This window comes from Muntiacus reevesi, chromosome X, assembly GCF_963930625.1.
Source record: "Muntiacus reevesi chromosome X, mMunRee1.1, whole genome shotgun sequence".
Taxonomy (NCBI): Eukaryota; Metazoa; Chordata; class Mammalia; order Artiodactyla; family Cervidae; genus Muntiacus; species Muntiacus reevesi.
The window spans coordinates 61,883,367-61,907,291 of NC_089271.1; the positions used below are offsets into that span (position 1 = coordinate 61,883,367).

General features: G+C 51.7%; 1 protein-coding gene across 1 annotated transcript; it reads left to right on the top strand.

Annotated features, from left to right (window-relative positions):
* Positions 1 to 1,494: 1,494 nt before the first annotated feature.
* On the top strand, positions 1,495 to 23,630 carry NLGN3 (neuroligin 3). Its single transcript, XM_065915377.1, has 8 exons — positions 1,495 to 1,604; positions 4,109 to 4,765; positions 5,405 to 5,464; positions 9,405 to 9,464; positions 11,102 to 11,251; positions 17,490 to 17,675; positions 20,334 to 21,123; positions 21,749 to 23,630. Exons 2-8 carry the CDS (start codon positions 4,309 to 4,311, stop codon positions 22,590 to 22,592), a joined length of 2,547 nt encoding a protein of 848 aa, XP_065771449.1. The 5' UTR covers positions 1,495 to 1,604; positions 4,109 to 4,308; the 3' UTR covers positions 22,593 to 23,630.
* Positions 23,631 to 23,925: the final 295 nt, after the last annotated feature.

Genomic DNA, 23,925 nt, shown 5'->3' on the forward strand with positions numbered 1-23,925 from the left:
GAGGAAACGCTGCTGGGATTGGAGAGGAGCCACTGGACCAGGGGAAAAATCACTGGAACCTGATTCTCTTTCCACCCACCCCACACGCTGGATTTTGAATAAGCTTCAGGGTGGGGGGTGGGGGTGACAGACACTGCCCATCCTTTGGGCCACCTTGTATGGTCCCCATCACGCACCAAGTGATATCCTAGATAGAGAAGTTCCCTGAGTCACATTTCTGGGACAAAACATTATCCTTCATTGCTAAGTGTTGCCATCACACAGGTGGGGGAAGGACAGAATGGTTCCAGGAGGAAAAGAAACCAGTGAAAGGAAGCACCCTTTTCTCTGCTCTGTTACTGGAACTGCTTGTTTTCACACGACCCATCTTCACAGTTACCCAGAGTGACCTCCTCACTCCCATCTTATAGTAGAGAAAACTCAAAAATGTTGCTCCAGAGTCACATTTGGAACTGTGGCAGGGCCATTTTCAGCACCCTTGCCTTCAGGTTTGGGGCTCAAGATCTAAGACTATACATGAGAGGAAACTGGTTTACTATCATGGAACCCCCTGGTAGGGCTGGAAGAGGCCAGTCCCAACCTCATAGGTGGGTGGCAACTGACGATTGGACAACTTCAGGATACCATCCAGGCCATGGTTGCACTCTAGCACTGGGAAATGTCAGGTGTGCTGGTAAAACCAGGAGCACCAGTCAATACCCAAGTTACAGAAAAAAGTCCCTCTGAGGTCCATGAAGCCCTTGCTCAGATGGGACTTAACTAAATTTAAGAGTAGTGTGCACAAGGAGAGGAACTGTCCAACAGGATAAAGTTGAACATAACTGACTGAAGCTTTCTTCTGCCCTGTGTTGTCCTGACAAAAACATTCTGAGGAACTATACGGGTAGAGGCTTGGCTGGGATAAGGGACACTCAGAGGGGCTTCGGATGGGGGCCTAATGGAACTGGACAGGTGTCCTACACACAGAACACAAGACACTGAGACAGCAGGGTCTGGAGTGGGAGAGACTGACATGGTTGGACAACTGGCATGCTGACAGCCGGAGTCTGACATGCCCCAACAGAAAGGAACAACACTGACCTTTTTGAGAGTGACAGGATGAGGGCAAAGTGCACCCCACACATACACACCTATTGTTAGTGCATGAGTGGTGCTGGTGCTGAGGAGAGGTGAGGGATACCAAATGGGCTGGAGGCTGGTCTTCATGGAGTGTGACTGAGGACTCCTGCAGGCAGTGCCTCAGTTTCTCCCTTTGTTTTGAGGTCTCAAGCTTTGAAGGTAAAGTTTGAACTAGCTGACCTGGAAGATCATCTGTCTGTGATTTGACGGATGTGTGAGAGAGAGGATGGGGAGAGTGTGCTTGAGCCTGGGAGGAATTGGGCCATGCCCCAGGACTTGAGCCATCTCTGGCACAAAAGGAGTTAATGGCAGGGACCGCGCCCCCCCTATTCCGGGCACGCGCAGCGCGCCCCCTCGGTGCGCGGGCACAGCAGCCAGGCTGCCGGAGAGCAGATCTCGGGGATTCGGGTGCGGAGCCCTTGGCCTGGAAGCGATATGGGTGGTCCGTGGCCCGGTTCAGTCGCTCGCAACAGCCCGGGGAACAGGTGAGGCCGCCTGCCCCGGTCTCTCATCCTCTAGCTGCCCATACCTTGCCCCGATCCTATCCCTTCCCAATCCTGGGGTGCTCCACTTCCCAGCCAGTGCACCCCATCCTCAACCCCATGTTCTCCATCGGCACCCCTGACCCCCCCAATCCTCCCCCGCATTTCCCCCCCACCTCCTTCCTCCCTGAATCCCGCATCCTTATCATCCTCCCGCCCATGGTCCCTCTATTTCCACTGCCCGGCCTGCATGCTCATCAAAATACCCCTCCTGAGGGCCCCCTGCCCCGTTTCTGTTTTGCACATTGCCAGTCCCCCCTCCCCCGCAGTGCAGCCCCATCCTTCTTCCATCATAGCATCTCACAGCCAGACTCCCTCCCCCACTCTCTGCAGCCCCCCCCCAACGGAGGCCTTTATCCTATCCTCCCCCATTCCAATGCAGCTCCATCCCCCAATACCATTCAGAACCCGCAAAGCCCCCAATACTGCAGTTGACACCAGTCCATTCCTGCACAATGCCCCCCGCCCAATACTGCTCCAGCCCAGAGTACCCCCAGATGCTTTCTGAGCCCCAGCTTTGCCGCCTCCCCTTGTCTTCTCCCAAATTGCAAGTTGGACCAGGATGGAGATCTTGGCCTTGGGGACTCACAGTGGGTCCTAGGGTACAGAGGGCGTTTGGGGGTCGGTTGATTTGTCTAGGTGTTCACGGGGGAAGGGCTGCAGGAAATTGACTCACAGGAGAACAGCATTTGGTGCTCAAGGGTTACTAGAGAGGGAGGCATCTCAAAAGGGTTAATGGAATTTGCGGGGAGGGGCGGCACTGAGGGGGTTAATGATGTGGGGGGGGGTTGCTGGCGGGGAAGCCGTGTGAATGAGCGGTCTGTGCCCCAGAGTTGCCATGGAGACGGTGAATGGGGGGATTGTGTGAACTCAGCTGCGGACTAGCCCCCCCCACCATACACACACGCACACCCACTCCCTCCTGCCCCACCTCCCTACTCCTACCCCTTCCCCTCCTCCCCCCACCCGGGTGCATTCTGGGCAGTGTCTGGGATCTAACCACCCATACTTTTATCCCCATTTCCTCTGAGCCCCCCCTTTAGTCTCTTTGCCCGCCCTCCCTCCTCCTTTTTCTCTTTCCCTCCCTCTCCTCTCTCTTTTCCTTTCTCCCTCTCTTCTCTTTCTTTCTTTCTTTCTCTCTCTCTCTCTCTCTCTCTCTCTCTCTCTCACACACACACACACACACACACACGCTCTCATTCCCCTCTCTCGGTGGCGGTGGCCGGGCGTTCCCATTCTCCCTCCCCCACCCCTTCAGCCAGTTCTTAAAGGAGCAGGCCTACAATCTTGGAAGGCGGGAGAAATAGGGGGAAACTCGATTGTGTGTGTGTGTGTGTGTCCATGCGGGAGTGTCTGTGTGTGCCTGTGTCTATGTGTTGACTGTACAGCTGTTGTGTCAGAAGGCCTGTGTGCCTCGAGTGTGTTGCTATTTCTGCTTCTGTCTCCACCTATGTGTCACCATTATGCTGCCTCTGTCTCTGGATATTTACCTATGTGGTATGTGTGATTAGGTTTCTGTGAGTCTCTGTGTGTCTCTCTGAATGTATCTCTGTGAGTCTCTGGCTCTGTGAAGCTGTGTGTCTCAGAAGGTGGGACTATATGAGGGGGTCTCTGTGGGTTTGAAATATATGTCTCTGAGTGAATATCACAGTGTCTGTGATCCCAGCTTTCTCTCTCTCACTCCCTCTTGAGTCTTTGTGAGTTTATTTCTGTGAGTCTCTGAGTGTGTGTCCCCCGCCCTCCGTTGTTTATTTTACACTGGCTGAGCATCAACAATGCCTAGGGTGCTAGGCAGACTGCTTTCTGCCTCAGTTTCTGGCACCCCGTGTGAATTATAGATAACTGCCAGAAAGGACTGATGCTTAAGTATTTGGAAGCAGTGAGGGCTGTGGAGAAATGTACAGGAGGGCCTGGGGACTCTCGTGAATGTCTGTCCTGCCCCCTGCCCTGCCAGAGAGAGAGGGGGTCTCTCTGGAGGCCCCTTTGCTTATGTGATGCACATTCCCTTATTCTGCCTTAGTCCTGGAGTGAGGTGCACAATCCTACCCTCTCCTGACATGGAGGACCCTATGGGGGTTATGGGTCTTGGAGGCTAGAAGCTCAGTGTCCAGGAAGAGTACCCAGGAACCTGAGCTCCACTTCCTGTTCCCCCACATGCTACTTTGGCTCCAGTTGACCCCGATGAACTCCATTGGCTGAGAAGTTGAAGTTGGGGGCTGGCAACTTACAGTGGCAACAACTGTCAATCTCTCCATCCCCTTGGCTTTTCCAACCACTTCCCCGGGTGTAGCGAATGGCTCTGAATGGCAGTGTGAGGGTCCTTGGAATCCCAGGTGTGAAGAAACCTTTCTTAACTGTAGAACAGCCCGAGCACAGTAGGGCCCCAAAGACCCACTCCATGGTCCTCCCAACCATCTTGGATGACGCATACTTCCCTCTTTCCACAGGCCTGTCTGGCCCTGAGGGAGTCCCCTTTCTGAAGCTGTGGTGCTCGGACGACCTGCTCTGTACGTTGCCGGGCACCTGTAGGTGTCCCTCGAGAGTTCAGTTTTGAGGTTCAAGTCAGTGTGGCCATGAAGGGGCTGCCTGTTGGGCTGATGCTGTGACCCTGGAGTCTGCCTCTCCTGCCAGTCCCCCGGCCCGGAACATGTGGCTGTGGCTTGGCCCACCCTCGCTGTCCCTGAGCCCCAAGCCCACAGTTGGCCGGAGCCTGTGCCTCACCCTGTGGTTCCTGAGCTTGGTGCTGAGGGCCAGTACCCAGGCCCCAGCACCCACAGTCAACACTCACTTTGGGAAGCTAAGGGGTGCCCGGGTACCATTGCCCAGTGAGATCCTGGGGCCTGTGGACCAGTATCTTGGGGTGCCCTACGCAGCTCCCCCCATCGGCGAGAAACGTTTCCTGCCCCCTGAACCGCCCCCATCCTGGTCGGGCATCCGGAACGCCACACAGTTTCCCCCAGTGTGCCCCCAGAACATCCACACAGCTGTGCCCGAAGTCATGCTTCCTGTCTGGTTCACCGCCAACTTGGATATCGTCGCTACTTACATCCAGGAGCCTAACGAGGACTGCCTCTACCTGAACGTCTATGTGCCCACGGAGGATGGTGAGTGCGGCCAGGCGCTATGCCCTCCCTGCTTCCCACCCACCCCACCGTGTTTGTGGCTGGCATGTGGTCGTGTGCCCTGAAGCATGCATCTGTCTGTCTGTGAAAAGGCTTTTAACCATCACTTGGCTTGGCCTCCCTCTTCCTCCTCCCTGTTCTTTCCTCTCCCAGCATTGTCTGAGCTCCCATGTGTGAGTGACACTGTTACCACAGGATGGGCCTGGCCAGGCCTGAGAGCTTTGACAGGTCTAGGGCCAGATGCTGGATGGGGATTCCCTGGGGGAGTATGGGTCACTGCTGGCAGCTTCCCCGCGGGAGGATGCTGGCTCCACCGGGCCCCCCTGTTGCCATTCCGCCTGCTCTGAGAGGTGGTAGGTGTGTGTGGCCAAGGGAGCTGGGTGTGTGTGGGGGGAAAGGGGGCAAGCCTGGTGGGCAGTGCTTAGGTGCCTCCTCTTTCACTAGCTGATGCCTCCTCCCGCGGGGGTCACACTAAGGTAAGTGACAGAAACAAGGAGATGGTGGGACAGGCTCTCTGCCATGTGCCGCCTGCAGAGCAGCTCATGGGGCCTGGGGGGTGGGGGGTGCATGCCCCTGGGCAGAGGCCTCCTGTTATTTTTTAGTTTTTTATTCATTTTACAGTAAAGCGGATTTCCAAGGAATGCGCCCGAAAGCCCAACAAGAAAATTTGTAGGAAAGGAGGTAGGTAGCCAGCCGGCGGGGAGGGAGAGAGAGAGAGAGGGAGGGCTGCCTGCCCACCTGCCCTTGCCCCTGAGGACCCAGCCTTCCTTCAAGTAGCCCAGGCTCAGGGGGCGGTCGGTGAGCAGGCATAAGTTCCACCTCATCCAAGGGCCCCGGCTCCCCTCAGGGAGGCTCTGGTGGCCTAAGGCAGGTTCAGAGCAGAAGCAGCAAAACCCCGTTTCTTTCAATCTTCCTGGCCCCCAAATCCACCCTCAAGTGTGTGCCGAAGACAGAGCCAATGCTTTCCTCCAGGTCACCCCAGCAGAAACTCTAAGCCGCCAAAATGGAGCCAGAGGCTCTGCCATTTTCCTGGTGAGGGAGCTGCCAGCTCATCCTTCCGTGCTCTTTCCCGGGTTGAAAGTTGAGATTCAACTCTCCAGCCCTGGAGCTTAGACCAAACTGTACCCAGGCGTAGTAACCCTGCCACCTTGTCTACCGCCTCTGGCCAGGGCATAACTGAGTGCCCCTGGCTGGCCTGGTGGCAGACCTTGGGAGATCTCTGGGAACTGTGGACTCTAAAGGAGGCACAAGATCTCAAATTTCAAATTGGCACTCTTGCCAGGAGGAATTTGTCCCCCCACCACCTGTATAATAACTCTTCCTGTTCCAACACCACTTTATGTTTTCCGCAAAGCATTTGCATACTTAGCTCAGAAAAGCCACCCCCCTCCCTTCTCTGGAAGTTTATAAAGCACGGGTTGGTTTCCCAATTTTACAGATGTGGAAACAGGCCCAGGGGAGTGACTTGCTGCTGCTCAAGGCCCCTTCCCTGGTCTGTGGCAGGGCCTGGACCAAAACCTGGGTCTCTTGACCCTCAGGGAAGTGTTCTTTCCACTGTAGCATGCGAGGCAACTCCCATCTGGTCATTCCCACCTCCCTGACTCTGAAACAAATGGTGAAATACGGATGGGGTGAATCAAATTGGAAGCAGTAACAGACTAAGGAACAGGTGGAAAATCACAGCCTGGTCCCTACAACCCTTTGGCAAGCTTGGAGTTTGTTTTCCTTTGAAATCATAGGGCAGGGTTCCCCCAGGTGCGGTCATCAGGGACTGGATATTCCCTACCAAGTAAGAATCTCTTGGGAGAAGAGCCCAGAAATGTATGTGTTGTGCTTTTGATGCACACTGAAGCTCTGAGGGAGGTCCCCTGCCCCAGAGATAAGCTTTCCACCACCTCCCCACACCCAGCTTAGGGCTTTGAGCTCAGAAGGCAATCAGTAAACAGCTTTTGCATGAATGAAGATAGGAGATGGTGGTGCTGTGTAAAGAGTATGGGTCTGGGAGCCACAAGCCTGGGTCCCATATCAACTGCCAACTCACAGTGAAGCCTTAGACAAGTCTTTTCCTTTGAGAACCTCCGTTTCTGCATCTGAAGGTGGTAGGGGACTATTCCAATCTTAACAATCCTTTAACCTGTAAAGGAATTCATGAAGAGGGTCTGTTAAACTTGCTTCTAGTAGTTACTTGCTTACTTGGGTGTGGGGATGGAGGAGGAGGCGATGACATTAACCATTTCCTAGGAGCAGTTGATCCCCCAGAGCACCAGTAAGAGGCTAGGGCAGTCCAATCCAGTCCTGAGAGTCCAGACCTGGAAGCACCAGTCAAGTTCAAACATTTACCAATCGTGATTGTTGACTATGGGCAAGGCCATGTACTAGGTGCTGTTGGAATGCGGAGGGATATGAGGTAGAGGAAAGATTTAAAAATAACTAAAGACTCGATCGCTACCCTGAAGAAGCTCATAGGCTAGTGTTGAAACTCAGCTGGTTTAGTGAAGCCCCACAGGCCAAGCTGGGAAGTGGGTTCCATACAACATGGGAGAGGGCATCTGGTCATTTAGCTGCTCAAATTAGTTCCCTATCCAGGGCCTGTTGGCCATTTGAAACAGATTTTAAAAGCCTGCCTCTTAAAAAAAAAAAAAGCCTGCCTCTTGGGGGAGACCCGTCCCCAAAGATGGTTATGGGAGTGGTGTGTTCAGGTCAGGCAGGGCTGGTTGGGCACCTGCAGCAGCACAGTACTGGACTGGGGGATGGTGGTCTAGTTGGTCCCTGGAGGGGCGGGGACAGGCATGGCAGTGAGGAGTTGCTCAGTGAGTGCTATGCAGAGGGAGCAAAGCACCTGTACAAAGGAGGCTGGGACAGTGCAGCAAGCCAGGGACATTCCCAGAAGGGGACAAAAGGGACACATCTTTTAAGTCAGGGTCCAGAGTAAGTGAAGAAATTCTTGGGAAAGGTGTGCCCTGTTCCCCCACCTCCACCTCCATCAAATTGGAGGGAATTCATGTTTAAGGATGAGTGATTCCTTGCTGTTTGAGGACGGGGTGGGGCTTTCTGCTGCGTGGGTGATGATGCCCCAGGCCCCACAGGGTTTCTGAGGGCAGTGCTGTCATCAGGTGTTAAGATGGTAGGCACCACTGGAAGTTCAGAAAGCCAGAGGCAGTTTCTGCCCCTCAGGCTGGGCTCTTGCCCTAGTTGAAAAGTTATTTTATAATTTGAGGGCGGCTCCTGTTTTGATTAATAGCTGTAAGGGAATCCAGACCAGCTGAGAAAGAAAGCTATTTGCTGCCTCCGGGCCAAGAGTATCTGATGTCTTAGACAAGAGGATAAGCCCTGGGGTACCATAGAATGACCTCTGTTTCCACACACTGATCAGCACCTGGGCGGTGGGTCTTCTTTCTCAAAGCCATTTTCAAGATGAACTTCTTGTCTCCTTAGAATGGGAAGGAGAGTTGGTGCCAGCTCAGCCAGGTCCTAAACTTCTCTCCTCTAGTTTCTTCTTTTCTCTTATTCCCTCCCTTCCCCCTTCCCCATGCTCCACCTCTTTTCCTGACTTATTTTTTCCCTTCCCTTTCCCCATCCCAGAAAGGTGGCATGGTGCAGTGGAAAGACCATGGGCTTTGGAATCAAGCAGACCTGGGTTTGGATCTCACCTCTAGCACTTCCTAGCTGTGTGATCTTAAGCAAGTCACTTTGCTTCTCTGACCCTCAGTTTCCCCATCAGTGAAACAGGAATAAAGATAGTCCCTCCCTCACTGGGGTGTAAGGATCAAACAATATGGCAGAAGTAAATGTCTGGCACATGGTAACCATTCGGTACATGGTAGGAGCTGCTACCATCATTCCTATCTCTGTTTCTCTCTCTCTCCCTCTCTCTCTTTCTCTCTCTCTCTCATGTCCCTTTCTCCTTTTCCCCTTCCTTCTCTTCCCTCCCTCCCTCTCTGGCTCTCTTTCGATCTCAGAGCAATGCTTGCTGCTCTCAGGCCTGGTTCCTGTGGGCAGGAACCCCATTTGCCATTACCCAGAGCAGGTCCCAGCAAGGAAGAGCAGAGGGAAAGCTTCATCTCCCATTTTCTCCTGTGGGAGTCAGAATCAGTTGAGACCCAGCTTGAGCCTGCCCACTGGGCCCAAATAGCTTAGGGCTAGGGTCCCTGTCTCTGCCCTGACAGCTCATGACTGTAGCTACACAGTGGTGATGCCGCCTCTCACCCTTGGCGCCTGCCCCCACGCTCCAGCTCAGCTGGCCTGTGTAGCATGCACAGCCCCTTCCACCTGGGAGAAGGCCTTCCCCTGAGATGGTCTCCAGCTCTATGCCCTGGCCCACCTGCTGCTGCCTCCTTCCTAACTGGGAAGGTGGTTGGCTGAGACAGGCTTTTGGGGACAGAGAGGCAGGTAGGGAGGTGCAGTGAGGCCAGCACAGCAGGGGCCTGCAACACCATCATCCTGATGAAGGTCTGGGCCTCAGCCCACCCATTCCCTCAGTTCTTGCCATCCCTCCTGCCTGTCCTGGGCCCAGGCCCAGAGCTGGCTTGCTGGGCCACACTGCAGTCATGCTGTTTTTGAATTCTCTCTCTGTTTTGTTCTCTGTTCTGTGCTGTTGTGTCTCCCCGTGTCTGGTCCCCAGGATCCGGCGCTAAGAAACAGGGCGAGGACTTAGCGGATAATGACGGGGATGAAGATGAAGGTATTTGGGGGCTGCAGGGCGTGGCGGCTGGTGCATGGCACAGAGCCCCTCCCCCTCTCAATGGGGAGAAGCCCCGTCTGTCTGTCTGTCTGTCCGTTGGTGTGTTTCTGTTCCTGTACAAGGCCGTTGGGCTGTTCATCCATCTTTGGCCTGGTCAGCCACTGGGAGTTCCAGGGTGATGGACACGGCTGGCGGGAGCAGGGGACCACGAGCGGAGCCATGGGGTCCCCCACTGCCCGGAGACAGCTTCCTTCCCCATCTTCTGTGGTTCCTGGGCACCTGCCCCGACTGAGCAGCAGGGAGAGTGGAGAGAAAGCAGGACTGAGGAGGGCGGGGGGTGAGGAGAGGAGCAGAAGAACCTGAATGGCAGGAGCCCCTGTGTTTTTGTGGGGAGGTTGACTCCTGGGAGAGGGAAGTGAGGAGTGAGGCAGTGATGACCGCAGGGGCTGGGGAACAGCGCCACCTAGAACCTCCTTGGTCTTCGCCCAGAGAGAGATGGCCTGGGGTCAGGGGCTGTATTAGGTTCAGGACGGCCACGAGGACCAGGCTGAAACACCAGGCTGAGGCCAGTACGCCACAGACCAGGCAGTGGATGGCATAAGATCCTTGGGTGACGGTTGAACCAGTCTTCCTTCCTCCTCAGGAAAACAGGTTGTGTTTGCGGCAGCAGAGAGCATTCCCTTCTACCTCCATGCCCCGGCCCCCACCCCTGGGGGCCACACAGCTCAAGGGGGCCCACTGGTGGCTGGTAGGGTGTGCTGGGGCAGCGGGGTGCAGCCCAGCTCCCAGGCCGGGGGTGGGGGGTGTGCTGCCGGTCTAGGCGATCAGCTCTGTCCCCACTTGGGATGGTCACGGCTTGGGAGCAACCGCTTAAAAATCCCTTGCTGAGTGGCCTCTACGGAGGCTCCATCTTCATCTCAGAGCTGACTGGGGGGTGGGCTCTCTCATTCTTAGTTCTGCCCCCACCTCTTCCCCATCCCCAGTGTTTGCAGCTAAGTCTGCCTGATGTCCAGGGAGAACGGGGTGAATGAGCACATGGTTGAGAAACCATGTCAGTAATGTCCCCCCCAACCCCATCTCTGCCATTCTCTCCCCTGTCCCCACATTTTCCCTTGTTCTCTTCCTGTGCCACCCCTTATCCCCACACCTCTTGTCTCTGTCTGCACTGGGGGGCCAGCTGCTGCCAATGGCCGTATTTCCATGTAACTGGTCTAGCCTTGGGGGTTTCAGGGCTCCCCAGCACCTGCTCTCTAAAGCCATGTCAGGTCCCAGGACTCCTGGGTGCCCAGGGCAGGGACTCACTGATCCAGCTAAGGGACCAGCCCTTTCTCTTCCTCCTGCCCCATCCCCAGGGCTCAGCCACAGCCTCTGTAGAACTCACTGTATCAGGCACACCTGGCTGCCTTCAGCTGGGAGGCACTTGAAACTAGTCTTTAAAAACATCACCAGAATCTGACTTTCTCTGGCCGATGGCCCAAGCTCTGGGCTGAACAGCCCCCTGAGTCCTGCCCTCAGAGATGGCAGTGGTGTCCTGGAACCTGGGATAGCTTTGCTGCCCGCACCCCACCCCAGGGCTGGCGGGGGTGGGGGAGAATGGGCAGCCTACCCAGCCTGTATCTCAACCCTTCTCCTTGCAGACATCCGGGACAGTGGCGCTAAGCCTGTCATGGTCTACATCCATGGAGGCTCTTACATGGAAGGGACAGGCAACATGATTGACGGCAGTGTCCTGGCCAGTTATGGCAACGTCATCGTCATCACCCTCAACTATCGGGTTGGAGTGCTAGGTATGGTTCCCTGTTGGATGACTAGAAGGAAGCCTGAGCTCTCAAGGAGGAAGGATAGAAGGCTGAGGAGTTGAGAACAAGCCCCTGGGTTCTCTAGCTGGTGCTAATGACAGTGGTCACAAGGTTGTTATCCATGGTCTTACCCAACTGCTTGGAGCTTATGCACATCCCTAGGTCCTTTCCTGGAATGTTGAGATGCCATTCGAAATTCAGTTCAAACTTCACACCTTCTCTTAGGCCTCAAGCTAGGTCTCTGCTTCCAGATTTTTGCATGGCTGAGTTTTGTAAAATCAGTTTATTTTCTGGTGTCCTGTCCTTATCCCTACTCTCCCACCCTCACATCCCTAAACACCCTAAACATACATAGATATTCCTTTTAGTCAATCACACATCTGCACACCTATATACCCTCACATGTCCACATGTCCACATGGCCCACATCCATCCCCATGTGTCCAACTATTTCTCACTTCCACAAACATACACACACACACCCCTACATCTACAGACCCCCTCACATATATGCACATTCTTCCACCACTCCATACACACTCCACACATATATTTTCCCCAGCGCACACAACCAGATACCCAAATACCTCTCTATACTCCATATCCATACCCCACATCTACACAGATTTTTCTCACCTTCCATGCGTACACACACACACACAGGTTCCCTCCACATCACTATATCTACATCTATGCCCATATATACCACACATGCCCACTTCACGCTTCCCTCTATCCCCATAATGCACTCTACACAAAGACCCACACCCTGGGTCTATACCCACACCCAAACCCCACACATATGTATAAGGGCACAGATGTAGATATAGCGATGTGAAGGGAACTTCTGTGTGTGTGTATGTGTTTGTGTGTGTTTGTGTGTGTGTACACTTGGGAGGTGAGAAATCTGTATAGATGTGGGGTATGGATAAGATGTGTATGGGTAAGGAGTGTGGAGAGGTGTGGGGTATCTGGATATGTGTGTAGGGGAGACTATATCTGTGGAGTGTAAATGGAGTGGTGGGGGAATCTTCTATACATACACAGATCTATGTCCCCCTACACACCCCACTTCTGTATCCATTCTCCTCTAACATTCACACACACGCGTGTGTCCCTCAGCTTCCCTACATAAGGAACTAATGTTCCCCTCCCCACACATATAGGAGCCATACCTGCAAGTCCACACCTCCCCACCCCAAAGTACACAAATACTACATATATCCCTCATATCCCTGCTTCCACATGTACATACACATTCCATGCTCTACATGTAATATATGTCCCCCCTTATATATCCCCCCTTATACACAAATCCACAGACCCCCATGCACATACCCACACATACACACGTATATATGCACACATACTCTTCCTATACACATCTAGTATATATATGTCCAATACATGCATGTATACATATTCCTACCCCACAAATATACATGCATCCATATACCCACACCTGGTCATCCATATCCATACATACATACACACTCAGGCACACCCCACACTTACATACCCCATATACATACACTACACATTTCTTCTACTCTCTCTACACATATCTCCATATACTCCTATCCCTTACACCATTGTGCTCCCACACATACACACTTACCTCTCAAATACCTCCTCATACACACCCTTATCCCCTTCCCACACATACTTTGTCACCCACGTGGTTATTTTGAAGATTTAGGGTGCCCTTCTGCCCTGTGCCTTCCTTGATAACTGTTAATGCCTAACTGTGGCCAAGGTCTTGAAGTAAACAAGTGCCTCAGAGAGGGCAATCAAGCACACAGGCCTCTGAGGGTGCATGCAGCCCCATACCCTTGGAGTGGCACAAAGAAGCCAACTTCCTGCCTGGGGTGTCCTCAGAGTCCCAGTGGGGGTCAGGGCTCTTTGTCAGGTCTGCAGGCGTGGGTGCTGAACCAACAAGTAGGCCTGGCTTCTTCAGGGCTGGTTGGCTGATGGGACCTTATTTTCATATACTTGTGAATATGTAGCTTTGCCTGTTCGAACCTCAGAGGCCCCAGAGCTGCATTTCACTTGTGGGTGCAGTTCCGTACACAAAAAAGCCACCTCCTGTTGACTTCCCCTTAATACTACATGGGATAGCAAGACATCTTTTGGGGATTCAGGCTGGAGAAATGATATTCCCTGAAAAAAAGTGGAGCCTGTGTCACCTTCAGCAGATCCAGATACTAGATGTGATATATGTGGGGCATCTCCCTGATCTCTCCACAGTCTAGTGGGCTTCAGGTTTCATAGTTCTGCCACTGCTCCTGTGGCTCTCGGAGTTGCCCCTGACATCATGGCAAGGCTCTTATAAGCTGTTCTGTCCCATTGAGAAAGAGGATTGGAGTCTTGACAGTAAAAATGGTATCATGCAGGTGGCTGTAAACCCACACACTTGGGCTGCCCAGTGCCTGAAGAGTAATGAATATACAAATGTAATCACACACAGATATGCAGGCACACATGCATGGTTGTTGAAGGCCAGAAGTAATTTTGTTACTTTATTTTCTAAATTAGAGTGATAGAAAATGTTTGACTCAGCTGCTTTTAAAAATGATCAACACAAAGCTCCATTCTCTAAGGACCAATGGAAAGCACAGAGAATACTAAGAATATGCTTCAGTTCCAAATTATCTGACCAGCTGGAATGAAGGCAAAGAGAGAGTGGAGAATTGGGGAAATGAGGGGAGAAAAGTAAGAAAGGGAAGGAAAGGATGGTAAAGAGAAAAGAGGATGAGAGTGACACAGAGGAAGGAGGCAGAGGAGAGACTCAGGATTTGAAGTGTCACTTGGGAGCTGTGGGCTGCAAGCTCCCTGTGATATCCTGGTTTGATGATTACTTCACAACCCTTCAGTTGCTCTAATCCTTAAGCTTGTATATCAGAAGTTTTTAACCTTTTGGGGAGTCTTGGACCCCTTTGAAATTGTGATAGAAATGATGGCCTCTTACCCCAGAAAATGCTTGCGTGCATACACACACACAAACTTATAGAAATTATTTCATGAATCCCACTGAAACTCTTCCACGAAATTCAGGTTAAGACCCCGACCACCACCTTACAACCTCCTCTCGTTTGCATAACCAGAACAGCACATCTTGGGTTTAAAAAGAAAAGCACATTTTTTAAATGTTTATTTTAAAAAAATAAACATTTGTATTTTTTAGACTTAAATAGTTAATGATCAAAATAATACTACCCAAACCTCAGAAAGATCAATAAAGTAAGATCTGGCCAGAAGTTTTCCACTACCTCCTGTGTGCCCTTCAGTGCCTGCTCTGGAACACAAATGTAATCAATAAGCCACTGATTGGACCCTGGATACATAGGAGATGTTTTTGTCTCTTGGCGCTAGATATAGAACATGGGTTTGTCCCTGTTTCTTGGGGATTTTGCTGTATAGCTGAGGCTTTGTTGTTTTGTTTCCCAAAACATGTGGCCAGTTTTGGACCTTAATTATATGCATTCATTCACTCTCCTTCCAATCAGCTTCTCCAAGCCCTGAGCCCAAACAGACTGTTCCCTCCAAGGTGCTTTTTTAGACACCTTAGGTGATGCACATATTTTATTAGATGATGTCACAGGCAAGTCCATGGATCCCATCCAAGGCAGAGAGGTAGCTATAACTTGAAAAGCCCCCACTGGGCTTGAGACCAACAAAAGAAAGGGACCCCAGTAGGATATAGGATGTGGATATCCCTGGGGCTGAGGAAGTAGGGGCTTGCTGAGTTTTCTTTCAGATTTCAGAAATGAATCCTACATCCTTGCTCAGGTACCTTCAGGCAAACTGAAAACCTGGTAAACATCAAGCCATGGATGACATATGTATCTGGTTTTGATACAGTGTACCAGATTCTTCTGTCTTCTGTTGACAAGCAGCTTACCATGTACTGCAGTATAAACTCGGGCCCAGGGAGACTGGCTTGGATTTGCTCTAGCAGTTTATGGAGTTGGGTGTCTCAGCCCTCATTCTCACATGGTTTCTCTGGATGACTTAGTTACTGGGGAACCAGCAGCAAATGACTGCTCTTCCAAACTGCCAGGTTTTGTTGTGTGTTTGTGGTCAGTGACATTTACTGTATCATCTGCCTGAGCCTGTTAGATAGAGCACTTCAAGCAGGGCGCTTGCGGTAGGATGGTTGACATGACGTCATCCACAAGCTTCAGTGCGTCTTATCCTGAGGTTCATGGGACCTGAGGGAGCAGAGAGTGATGCTCAAATCCTCCACTCAGCCCTTTCAGGCCTTTGTTCCCAACCCAGGAAATTGGTACATCTTGGAGAAATCTACTTTACTACATCCAAATGCAGGCTCTCCCTGCTGATTAGGACAGGTGTATTTGACACATTTCACTGAATGATACCTTGGCAAAGACCAAAGCCAAGTCTGCTACTGCCTAAATAAGAGACAAGGCAGAGAGAAAATGGGGGAAGGAGAGAGGAGGGAGGACAGGCGGGCTAAGAGAAATACAATGATTTTTGCTAGAGGGTCTCAAGGCTTGGACAGCCAGGTTGGATCTTGGTCAGCATACTTTTCAAGACTTGCAGGAGCAACTTCAGCTTATGAATGGGCCAACAAGAAGCTGGTTCCCTTGTCTAGAGGCACAAGAGCTCCTCCATTCATCCTCATTCAGGCATTCTCTAATTCCTTCTCATTTCCTTATTGGGAACCTGGGGCTAAAGAGGGCTTATGACTAGGTCCTGAGAGGAATAACTAAGTACTTTACATACTTAATTGCACCAAAGGTAAATTAATAACATACTTGAAGAGGGTGAAATGAGCTCTTTCACAGTAGCTAGATTCAGAAGGACTCAAGAAAGACAGTGATGAGGTCTTGTGCCCGCTGGAGTCTGTTTGAATTCAGCTTCTGCCCGTGGTCTACCAGGCCCATTGGAGAACTCTCTGTGAGCTGAGGGAGCCTCCTCAAACATGGCCTCCCACAAAGTTGATCCCAGGGGCTGTGGATGAGCTTTTAACTGTGGAGTTAAAAAATACTGACCCAGGTATAGGTTTTCAGTGTGTAAGAGCACCACAGCTATCCACCTGGAAAGAACCTTTCCAAAAGCCTAGGGCAGGAGATGATAGCCTTCCAAGGAGCCTAAATACCAGGGAAGAGGATGAAATGAAGCAGCAAGATCAGACTAAAATGGAAGCAGGGTGGGGTGGGGGGAATATAGGACATCTCTGTGGGATAGCCAGCAGGTGGGTGGGAAGGTAGTCGCCATGGCAACAAGTCTCCACAGCAGCAAATCCCAGCAGGTGGGTGGGAAGGTAGTCTCCATGGTGACATGTCTCCTCAGCAGCAAATCCCAGTGGGTGGGCGGGAAGACCTGTTTCTGTGGTAATGAGCTGCACTGACTTCCCCATTTCTCCACCAGACGAAAAAGATGGTCTAACCCAGTGGTTTTCCAACTTTAGCAGGCATCAGAATTACCTGGAGAGCTTGTTAAACATAGAGATTGCTGGGCCCCACCCCCAGAGTTTCTGATTCATTAGGTCTTGGAGGATGGGGAAATGAGGACCTGCCCTGAGAATGAGGAGAAGGGGGCATCTGAGGCCCTGGAAGGAAGTGGAAATGGACAAGCTTGGATAGGGGGTGCCAGGAGGGCTTAGTGATTATAGTCTCTTGGAATCTTCACTTCCTCCAGAGACAGAACAAAGGGAAAAGAGAAGTAGCAATAGGTGTATAGTGTGCTGAGCATATTTGAGATGCCTATGCTCATTTTATCCTTGATACAACCCTTTGAAGTATTTTATCTCCATTTTACAGGAGAGGAAACTAGAACCCAGGGATTTTCAATAAGTTGCCTAAAACTACACGGCCAGTAAATGGTAGAGCCAAGGTCCCTGCTCTTTCTACTCTGTCTTGATAGGTGCTAGAGTAATGTATCAGTTAGCACATCAAGGCAGAGGATGCTGGATACTGGCCATTTACAGTTCCTGCAGTTTAAGTCTCCCAACTGGAGGCATCCCTTTCAGACAGTCTGGAGACCCTGCCTTCCAAACTGGGGAATGAGTGGGAGGTAGGGAACTGATCTTTCTTAGAGTGATGGTGCTGGACCTTGCAGAAAAGAGCAATGGTTAATGCTAACTGGGTGAAAAGAGCTACACTGCATGCCCATCCTCCATCCTCATGCCCCTGACAGTCATTGTCATCCAAATGCTCCATCCCTCCACCTTCACTGTCCTTGTGCCCTTTATTGAATTCAGGTTTCCTGAGCACTGGTGATCAGGCTGCCAAGGGCAACTATGGGCTTCTTGACCAAATCCAGGCCCTCCGCTGGGTGAGCGAGAATATCGCCTTCTTCGGTGGCGATCCCCGCCGTATCACCGTCTTTGGCTCAGGCATTGGCGCATCCTGTGTCAGCCTCCTCACGCTGTCACATCATTCTGAGGGTGAGTAGCTCTTGGAACAGCACAAGAACTAGCCACGTGCTGGCTGCCAACCCTGACTCCAGGCCCTCCAGGCTCCGGGGTGCCCAGCTTCATGTCCCAAGAGCACCCAGGGGAATCAGCAACCCTCACCTACCAGCTCAGCATCCCTTTGGGGAGAAAGTGAAAGTGAAAGTTGTGTCTGACTCTTTGCGACCCCATGGACTATACAGTCCATGGGATTCTCCAGGCCAGAACATTGGAGTGGGTAGCCGTTCCCTTCTCCAGGGGATCTTCCCAACCCAGGGATCAAACCCAGGCCTCCCACATTGCAGACAGATTCTTTACCAGCTGAGCTACCAGGGAAGGCTTCTTTGGGGAGAAGTGGATGGGAAGTGTTTCTTTAGGGGAAGATGTATATCTCCCAGTGTGAGAGAGGGAAGGAGAGAATCCCATTTATATCTTGAGAAAGGAAGGTTCTCTTTGTGATGTGGGAGTCTTATTGAGGAGTGTGGGAGTAGGATGTCTCTCTCTCTCTCTCTGAAGGGACACTGGCTCTTTTTGGGCAGGGGAAATCTTTCTGTGTGGGAAGGACACGTGACTTTGGGTAGAGCTCTAGAGTGGAAATTAGTTTTTAGGTGTAAGAAACACTCATTCTCAGCCTTCATCTCTGAGGAGCAAGTCTGTGTAAGACAGGAACTGCCCTTGACAGGGGAGACGGGGCCAAAGCCAGCATTAAAAACCTGTGGGTGAGCTTTGTTTGAGGGATGGCAAGTTCTTATCACACTCCAGACCAAATCTCTCCCACCACCAAGCTGTATGATCCCAGCTAAGGGAGACTTTAATTTTTAGCCTGATGGGAAGCCTCTGCCAGTGACCCTTCCAAGGGGGCCGAATAGACCCTTTTTTGTGTTCAGCAGGAAATGTTCCCTTCACCTGTGGACTATGAGTACATGCTAAGTTGCTTCAGTCATGTCCAACTCTTTGTGAACCTATGGACTGTAGCCCACCAGGCTCCTCTGTACATGGGATTCTCCATGCAAGAATACTAGAGTGGGTTGCCATGCCCTTTTCCAGGGTATCTTCCCAACTCAGGGATAGAACCTGTGTCTCTTACATCTCCTGAATTGGCAGGCGGGTTCTTTACCACTAGTGCCACCTGGACTCTAAGAGCCCTTTTTACCTTTGAGAGGCAAAGATGAGCTTCCCAAAATAAGTGTCCTTCTTTAAAGTAAGGAAAACAATGCAAGAGAACACAGTTTTTCACTGGAATCCACCTTATGAGTTAGTGATATTCTCACAGGAAGACTTGCGTTCTCTCTTTGAAGAAGGCCTGTCTCTCTGAGGGAGAAAAATCACCTTTTCTGACCTAGAAATTCTGCCTCCGTCCCTCCAGGGACTCCATGAGTGAAGACTAAGGTGGGAAGTAGGCAGCTTAGAATGTGTTCCTAGGTGATGGTACGGGAACAGGAATTCCTTTTATCCATCAAGGAGAGTGAAGTGACGAGTGGTGACGGTGCCTCTGTTCGGAAAGAGGAACAGTGCCTCCTCTGATTGGGGACTATTTCCCTGGGAGGAGAAAGCCTTTCTTGGTGTGGTGCTAATTCTCTGATAGTGGGCCTGTGTCCCTGGCAACCTGGCTGCTTTAAAGATTTATTCTCTCTGTCTTTCTGTAATTGATTAATGGAGAATAATCTTTCAAAAAATGAGGCTTTCTTATGTAGTTATCTATATTTCTCTCCCTCTCTTTTTCACCCATGCAGACTCCCTTAAACTCTCTTTCACTCTCTCACACATATGGCATGTGTGTGGCCATGTCATGTGGCATACAGGATGTTAGTGCCGTGAACTGGGCTCAAACCCGTAGTCCCTACATTGGGAACATGGAGTCTTAACCACTGGAGCACCAGAGAAGTCCCATAAACTCATTCTCCTAGAGGAATAGAACTGTGCTCCTGTGGGCCAGATTTTCCCTTACTTGGGAATGTTGAGGTCAGAGAAAGAATGATACCTTTTTTCCATAGAGGGGAAGAATCATCTATGTTTTGAGTTTGGGGGACTGGCTCCTTCTTAGCGAGGGGAAAATCTGGACCTGAGGCATCAGTAGCTTCAGGAAAAGGAAAGTCCCTGTGGAGGCTACAGTTTGGGAGGACACATGCCCTGGAGACCTTCAGACCACAGGGCCTTTGCCCTCAGGAATCCTTCCCCAAACTCCCAGAATGTGAAACTCTCTCCTGCCTGCATTTCTCATCCCTCATGAAAAAGACCCCTTTGTGGTGGAAGCGCCAGCTCCCTGGTGGTGTGCTGGCACAGAGCTGGGCCCAGCTGGGCAGGAAGCAAGAGGGGAAGAAAAGGAGAAATAAAGAGAGGGAGCCTAAGGAAACTGATGTCTGGGACCCAAGGGGTTAATTCTTCCTGACATTTCCTTAACCCCCAAGTTACCAACCTTCATCCCAGAATGAGGAGATAAGAAACAGGCAGGGGACCAGTCAGGAAAGGAGCCCAACAACCCCTCCTCTGGTCCTAACCCATCATTCCAGCAAAAGGGTTATTCCTTCTTCACAGCCCATTCAACCCAGAGGGCGACCTCAGTAAAAAAGGAATGAAGAGGTGTTTGATCAGGGACAAGGCCTAGGCCATGAGTGACATGATGATCTGACTTGGTGCTATCTATTTTCTAAGGGCTTTTCCAGAGGGCCATCATCCAAAGTGGTTCTGCTCTGTCCAGCTGGGCTGTGAACTACCAACCAGTGAAGTACACCAGCCTGCTAGCAGACAAGGTGGGCTGTAATGTGCTAGACACAGTCGACATGGTGGACTGTCTTCGGCAAAAGAGTGCCAAGGAGTTGGTAGAGCAAGACATCCAGCCAGCCCGCTACCATGTGGCTTTTGGCCCAGTGATTGATGGTGATGTCATTCCTGATGACCCAGAGATTCTCATGGAACAGGGCGAGTTCCTCAACTATGACATCATGCTAGGTGTCAACCAGGGTGAGGGGCTCAAGTTTGTGGAAGGGGTGGTGGACCCTGAGGATGGTGTCTCTGGCACTGACTTTGACTATTCAGTCTCCAACTTTGTGGACAATCTGTATGGCTATCCTGAGGGTAAGGACACCCTGCGGGAGACCATCAAGTTCATGTACACAGACTGGGCAGACCGTGACAATCCTGAGACCCGTCGTAAGACACTGGTGGCACTCTTCACTGACCACCAGTGGGTGGAGCCCTCAGTGGTGACGGCTGATCTGCATGCCCGCTATGGCTCGCCTACCTACTTCTACGCCTTCTACCATCACTGCCAGAGCCTCATGAAGCCTGCTTGGTCAGACGCAGCTCATGGGGATGAAGTACCCTATGTTTTCGGTGTCCCTATGGTAGGCCCCACTGACCTCTTCCCCTGCAACTTCTCCAAGAATGATGTTATGCTCAGTGCTGTTGTCATGACCTACTGGACCAACTTTGCCAAGACTGGGTAAGGAGAAGGTGGGGGTTCTTCTACTTTGGGACCCTAGTGTGCCCTCCCCTCTGCTCCTCTACCTAAACCTCTTCCATCATCTCCCTTCCTAAAACAGTCCCCAAATCTTGATTGGTAACCTCTTCATCCCTCTCTGTACATCCCCTTATCTAGTCTTTCATCCCATTTCCTTCCCTTAAAAATTTTTGTTGAGGCTCAGAACTTGGTCAGCATTAGGATCAAGCAGGAATGAGAATTACTGGCATAACTATGGGGTTTGAGTTTAGATGGTAAGAGGCCGGGTGAAGTGGGAATAAAGTACATTCAGAAAGCCTTTAAAGGGCTCTTGGAAAAACTGGGCAGCTGAAAAGATTAATGGATGCTCTGTAACTTGTGAGAAGAAGCATCCTATAGCTTGATTTCAGAGGATGGGTGCAGGGGAGGATGTGATGGTTTCCATGATGCCATGGGCAATAGAAGTTCAAGTTCTGGGTATGGACAGGGTGAGGGACCCCAAAAAAGATGGAAATGGTAGGACATTCTGGACTGGGGAAGGGGTTTAGGGGTGGGTGTGAAAGGAAGAATCTGGGCCTTTTCCTCATTAAATAGAGTGGTGACCCCAGATTTCCATGTGGTATTTCAGGGATCCAAACAAGCCGGTCCCCCAGGATACCAAGTTCATTCACACCAAGGCCAACCGCTTTGAGGAAGTGGCCTGGTCCAAATACAATCCCCGAGACCAGCTGTACCTTCACATCGGGCTGAAGCCAAGGGTCCGCGATCATTACCGGGCCACTAAGGTGGCTTTTTGGAAACACTTGGTGCCCCACCTATACAACCTGCACGACATGTTCCACTACACGTCCACAACCACCAAAGTGCCGCCCCCGGATACCACCCACAGCTCCCACATCACCCGCAGGCCCAATGGCAAGACCTGGAGCACCAAGCGGCCAGCCATCTCCCCTGCCTACAGCAACGAGAATGCCCAGGGGTCCTGGAACGGGGACCAGGATGCAGGGCCACTCCTGGTGGAGAACCCGCGTGACTACTCCACTGAATTAAGCGTCACCATCGCTGTGGGGGCCTCCCTCCTGTTCCTTAATGTCCTGGCCTTCGCTGCTCTCTACTATCGGAAGGACAAGCGACGTCAGGAGCCCCTGCGGCAGCCCAGCCCTCAGAGGGGAGCCGGGGCTCCTGAACTGGGAGCTGCTCCCGAGGAGGAGCTGGCAGCACTGCAGCTGGGTCCCACACACCATGAGTGTGAGGCAGGTCCCCCCCACGACACCCTGCGCCTCACCACGCTGCCTGACTACACGCTGACCCTGCGGCGCTCCCCTGATGACATTCCACTCATGACCCCCAATACCATCACTATGATCCCCAACTCCCTGGTGGGGCTGCAGACATTGCACCCCTATAACACCTTTGCCGCAGGGTTCAACAGTACTGGGCTGCCCCACTCACACTCCACCACCCGGGTATAGTAGCTCCAGCCCAGAGCACAGCCTATATCCTGGTTCTACCCCTCCCAGATCCACAAAAACACATGCACACATGCACACACACACACAGACACGTGCAGACATCTATGTATATGCACGCACCCACACCCAACAGCAGACCCACGTGCACAAACATAGACAGATATGGACATGCACCCGCATGTGCAACAACACAAATAAGGAAGTAAACCTGAACAAGTCCTTCAAATGGAGACACACATGAGTCCTTGGGAAACTGAGGGCCCATGGAACAGCAGCTGAAGCCGGCTCCCAGACCTGACCACAGACACTCCCAGGGAGCCTGAAGCACCAGCTGGATACCCCTTGGTGCTCGCCTTCCGCATCTCTTGGAACTGCACCACCCACCAACTCCAGACTTGGGAGCTTTAAAGAGCAGAGTAGCTCTTTCTCCCTTAGACTTGGTCTTTTTTCTGGGTCTCGTTTTTGTTGATTTTTTAAAAAAAAATTTGGAACAAATGTTTCTCCAACCCATGAATGCAAAGAGGCTCCGGAAGGGGGGGCTCCAGGCCCAGGTCTCTCTGGCTTTGGAACTCCAATTGCTCACACAATGACTGAGGAACGTAAGCCCCAAGAAAGAAACAGATTCGAGCAAGACCATGGGGGAGAAGGAGGAAGGGGCTGTCGCTGGATGGGGTTGGAAGGCCTAGGGGACAACTCACCAGTCACCTCTATCTCTGTGGAGGGCTGTGGAGACCACAGGTGACCTGCGTTCCCCAGGAGTATCGGCCTCCCTAGACCAGGGGACCCCAGATTTGGTGAAGGAGGTTTTGTGGAGGCCATGTCATTATTGGGGGCCCTGGGTGTAAGCTGGGTCCTACCTCTGCCCTTGGGGTAATGCTATCAGAAATTCACCCCATTTTCTTTAGAGTCTCTTTCGTGTATGTCATTTCTCTTTCAAAAAGACGGTGTTTTTTGTTGTTGTTGGCTTTTTTTTTTTAAAGAAAAGTTCTTAAAACACTAACGGAAACCCATGGAGTTTGTCCTTTGTAAAAATTTTAAACACAGTGTCTTGATATAAAAATAAAAAATCCAGTTAGCACTCCCAAACTGCCTCCCTTGCACAGGCCTTGCCCTGACAGACCTCCTGGCAGGGCACCTCTGTGGGTGAGGACTCACAGTCTCCCTCTGCATCCTGTGCCTTTAAGCTGATACGAGTCTGGGCAGCTGGCTGCTGACCCCCTGCACATGAAGGCCTCTCATATCTTAATCAGGTTGCTGTCCCCACCCCCATCCTCACCTCCCAAAGCTCTGGGTTCCTGCGGCTGAAGCCTTCTCTCAGCACCTCGGGGCCTCC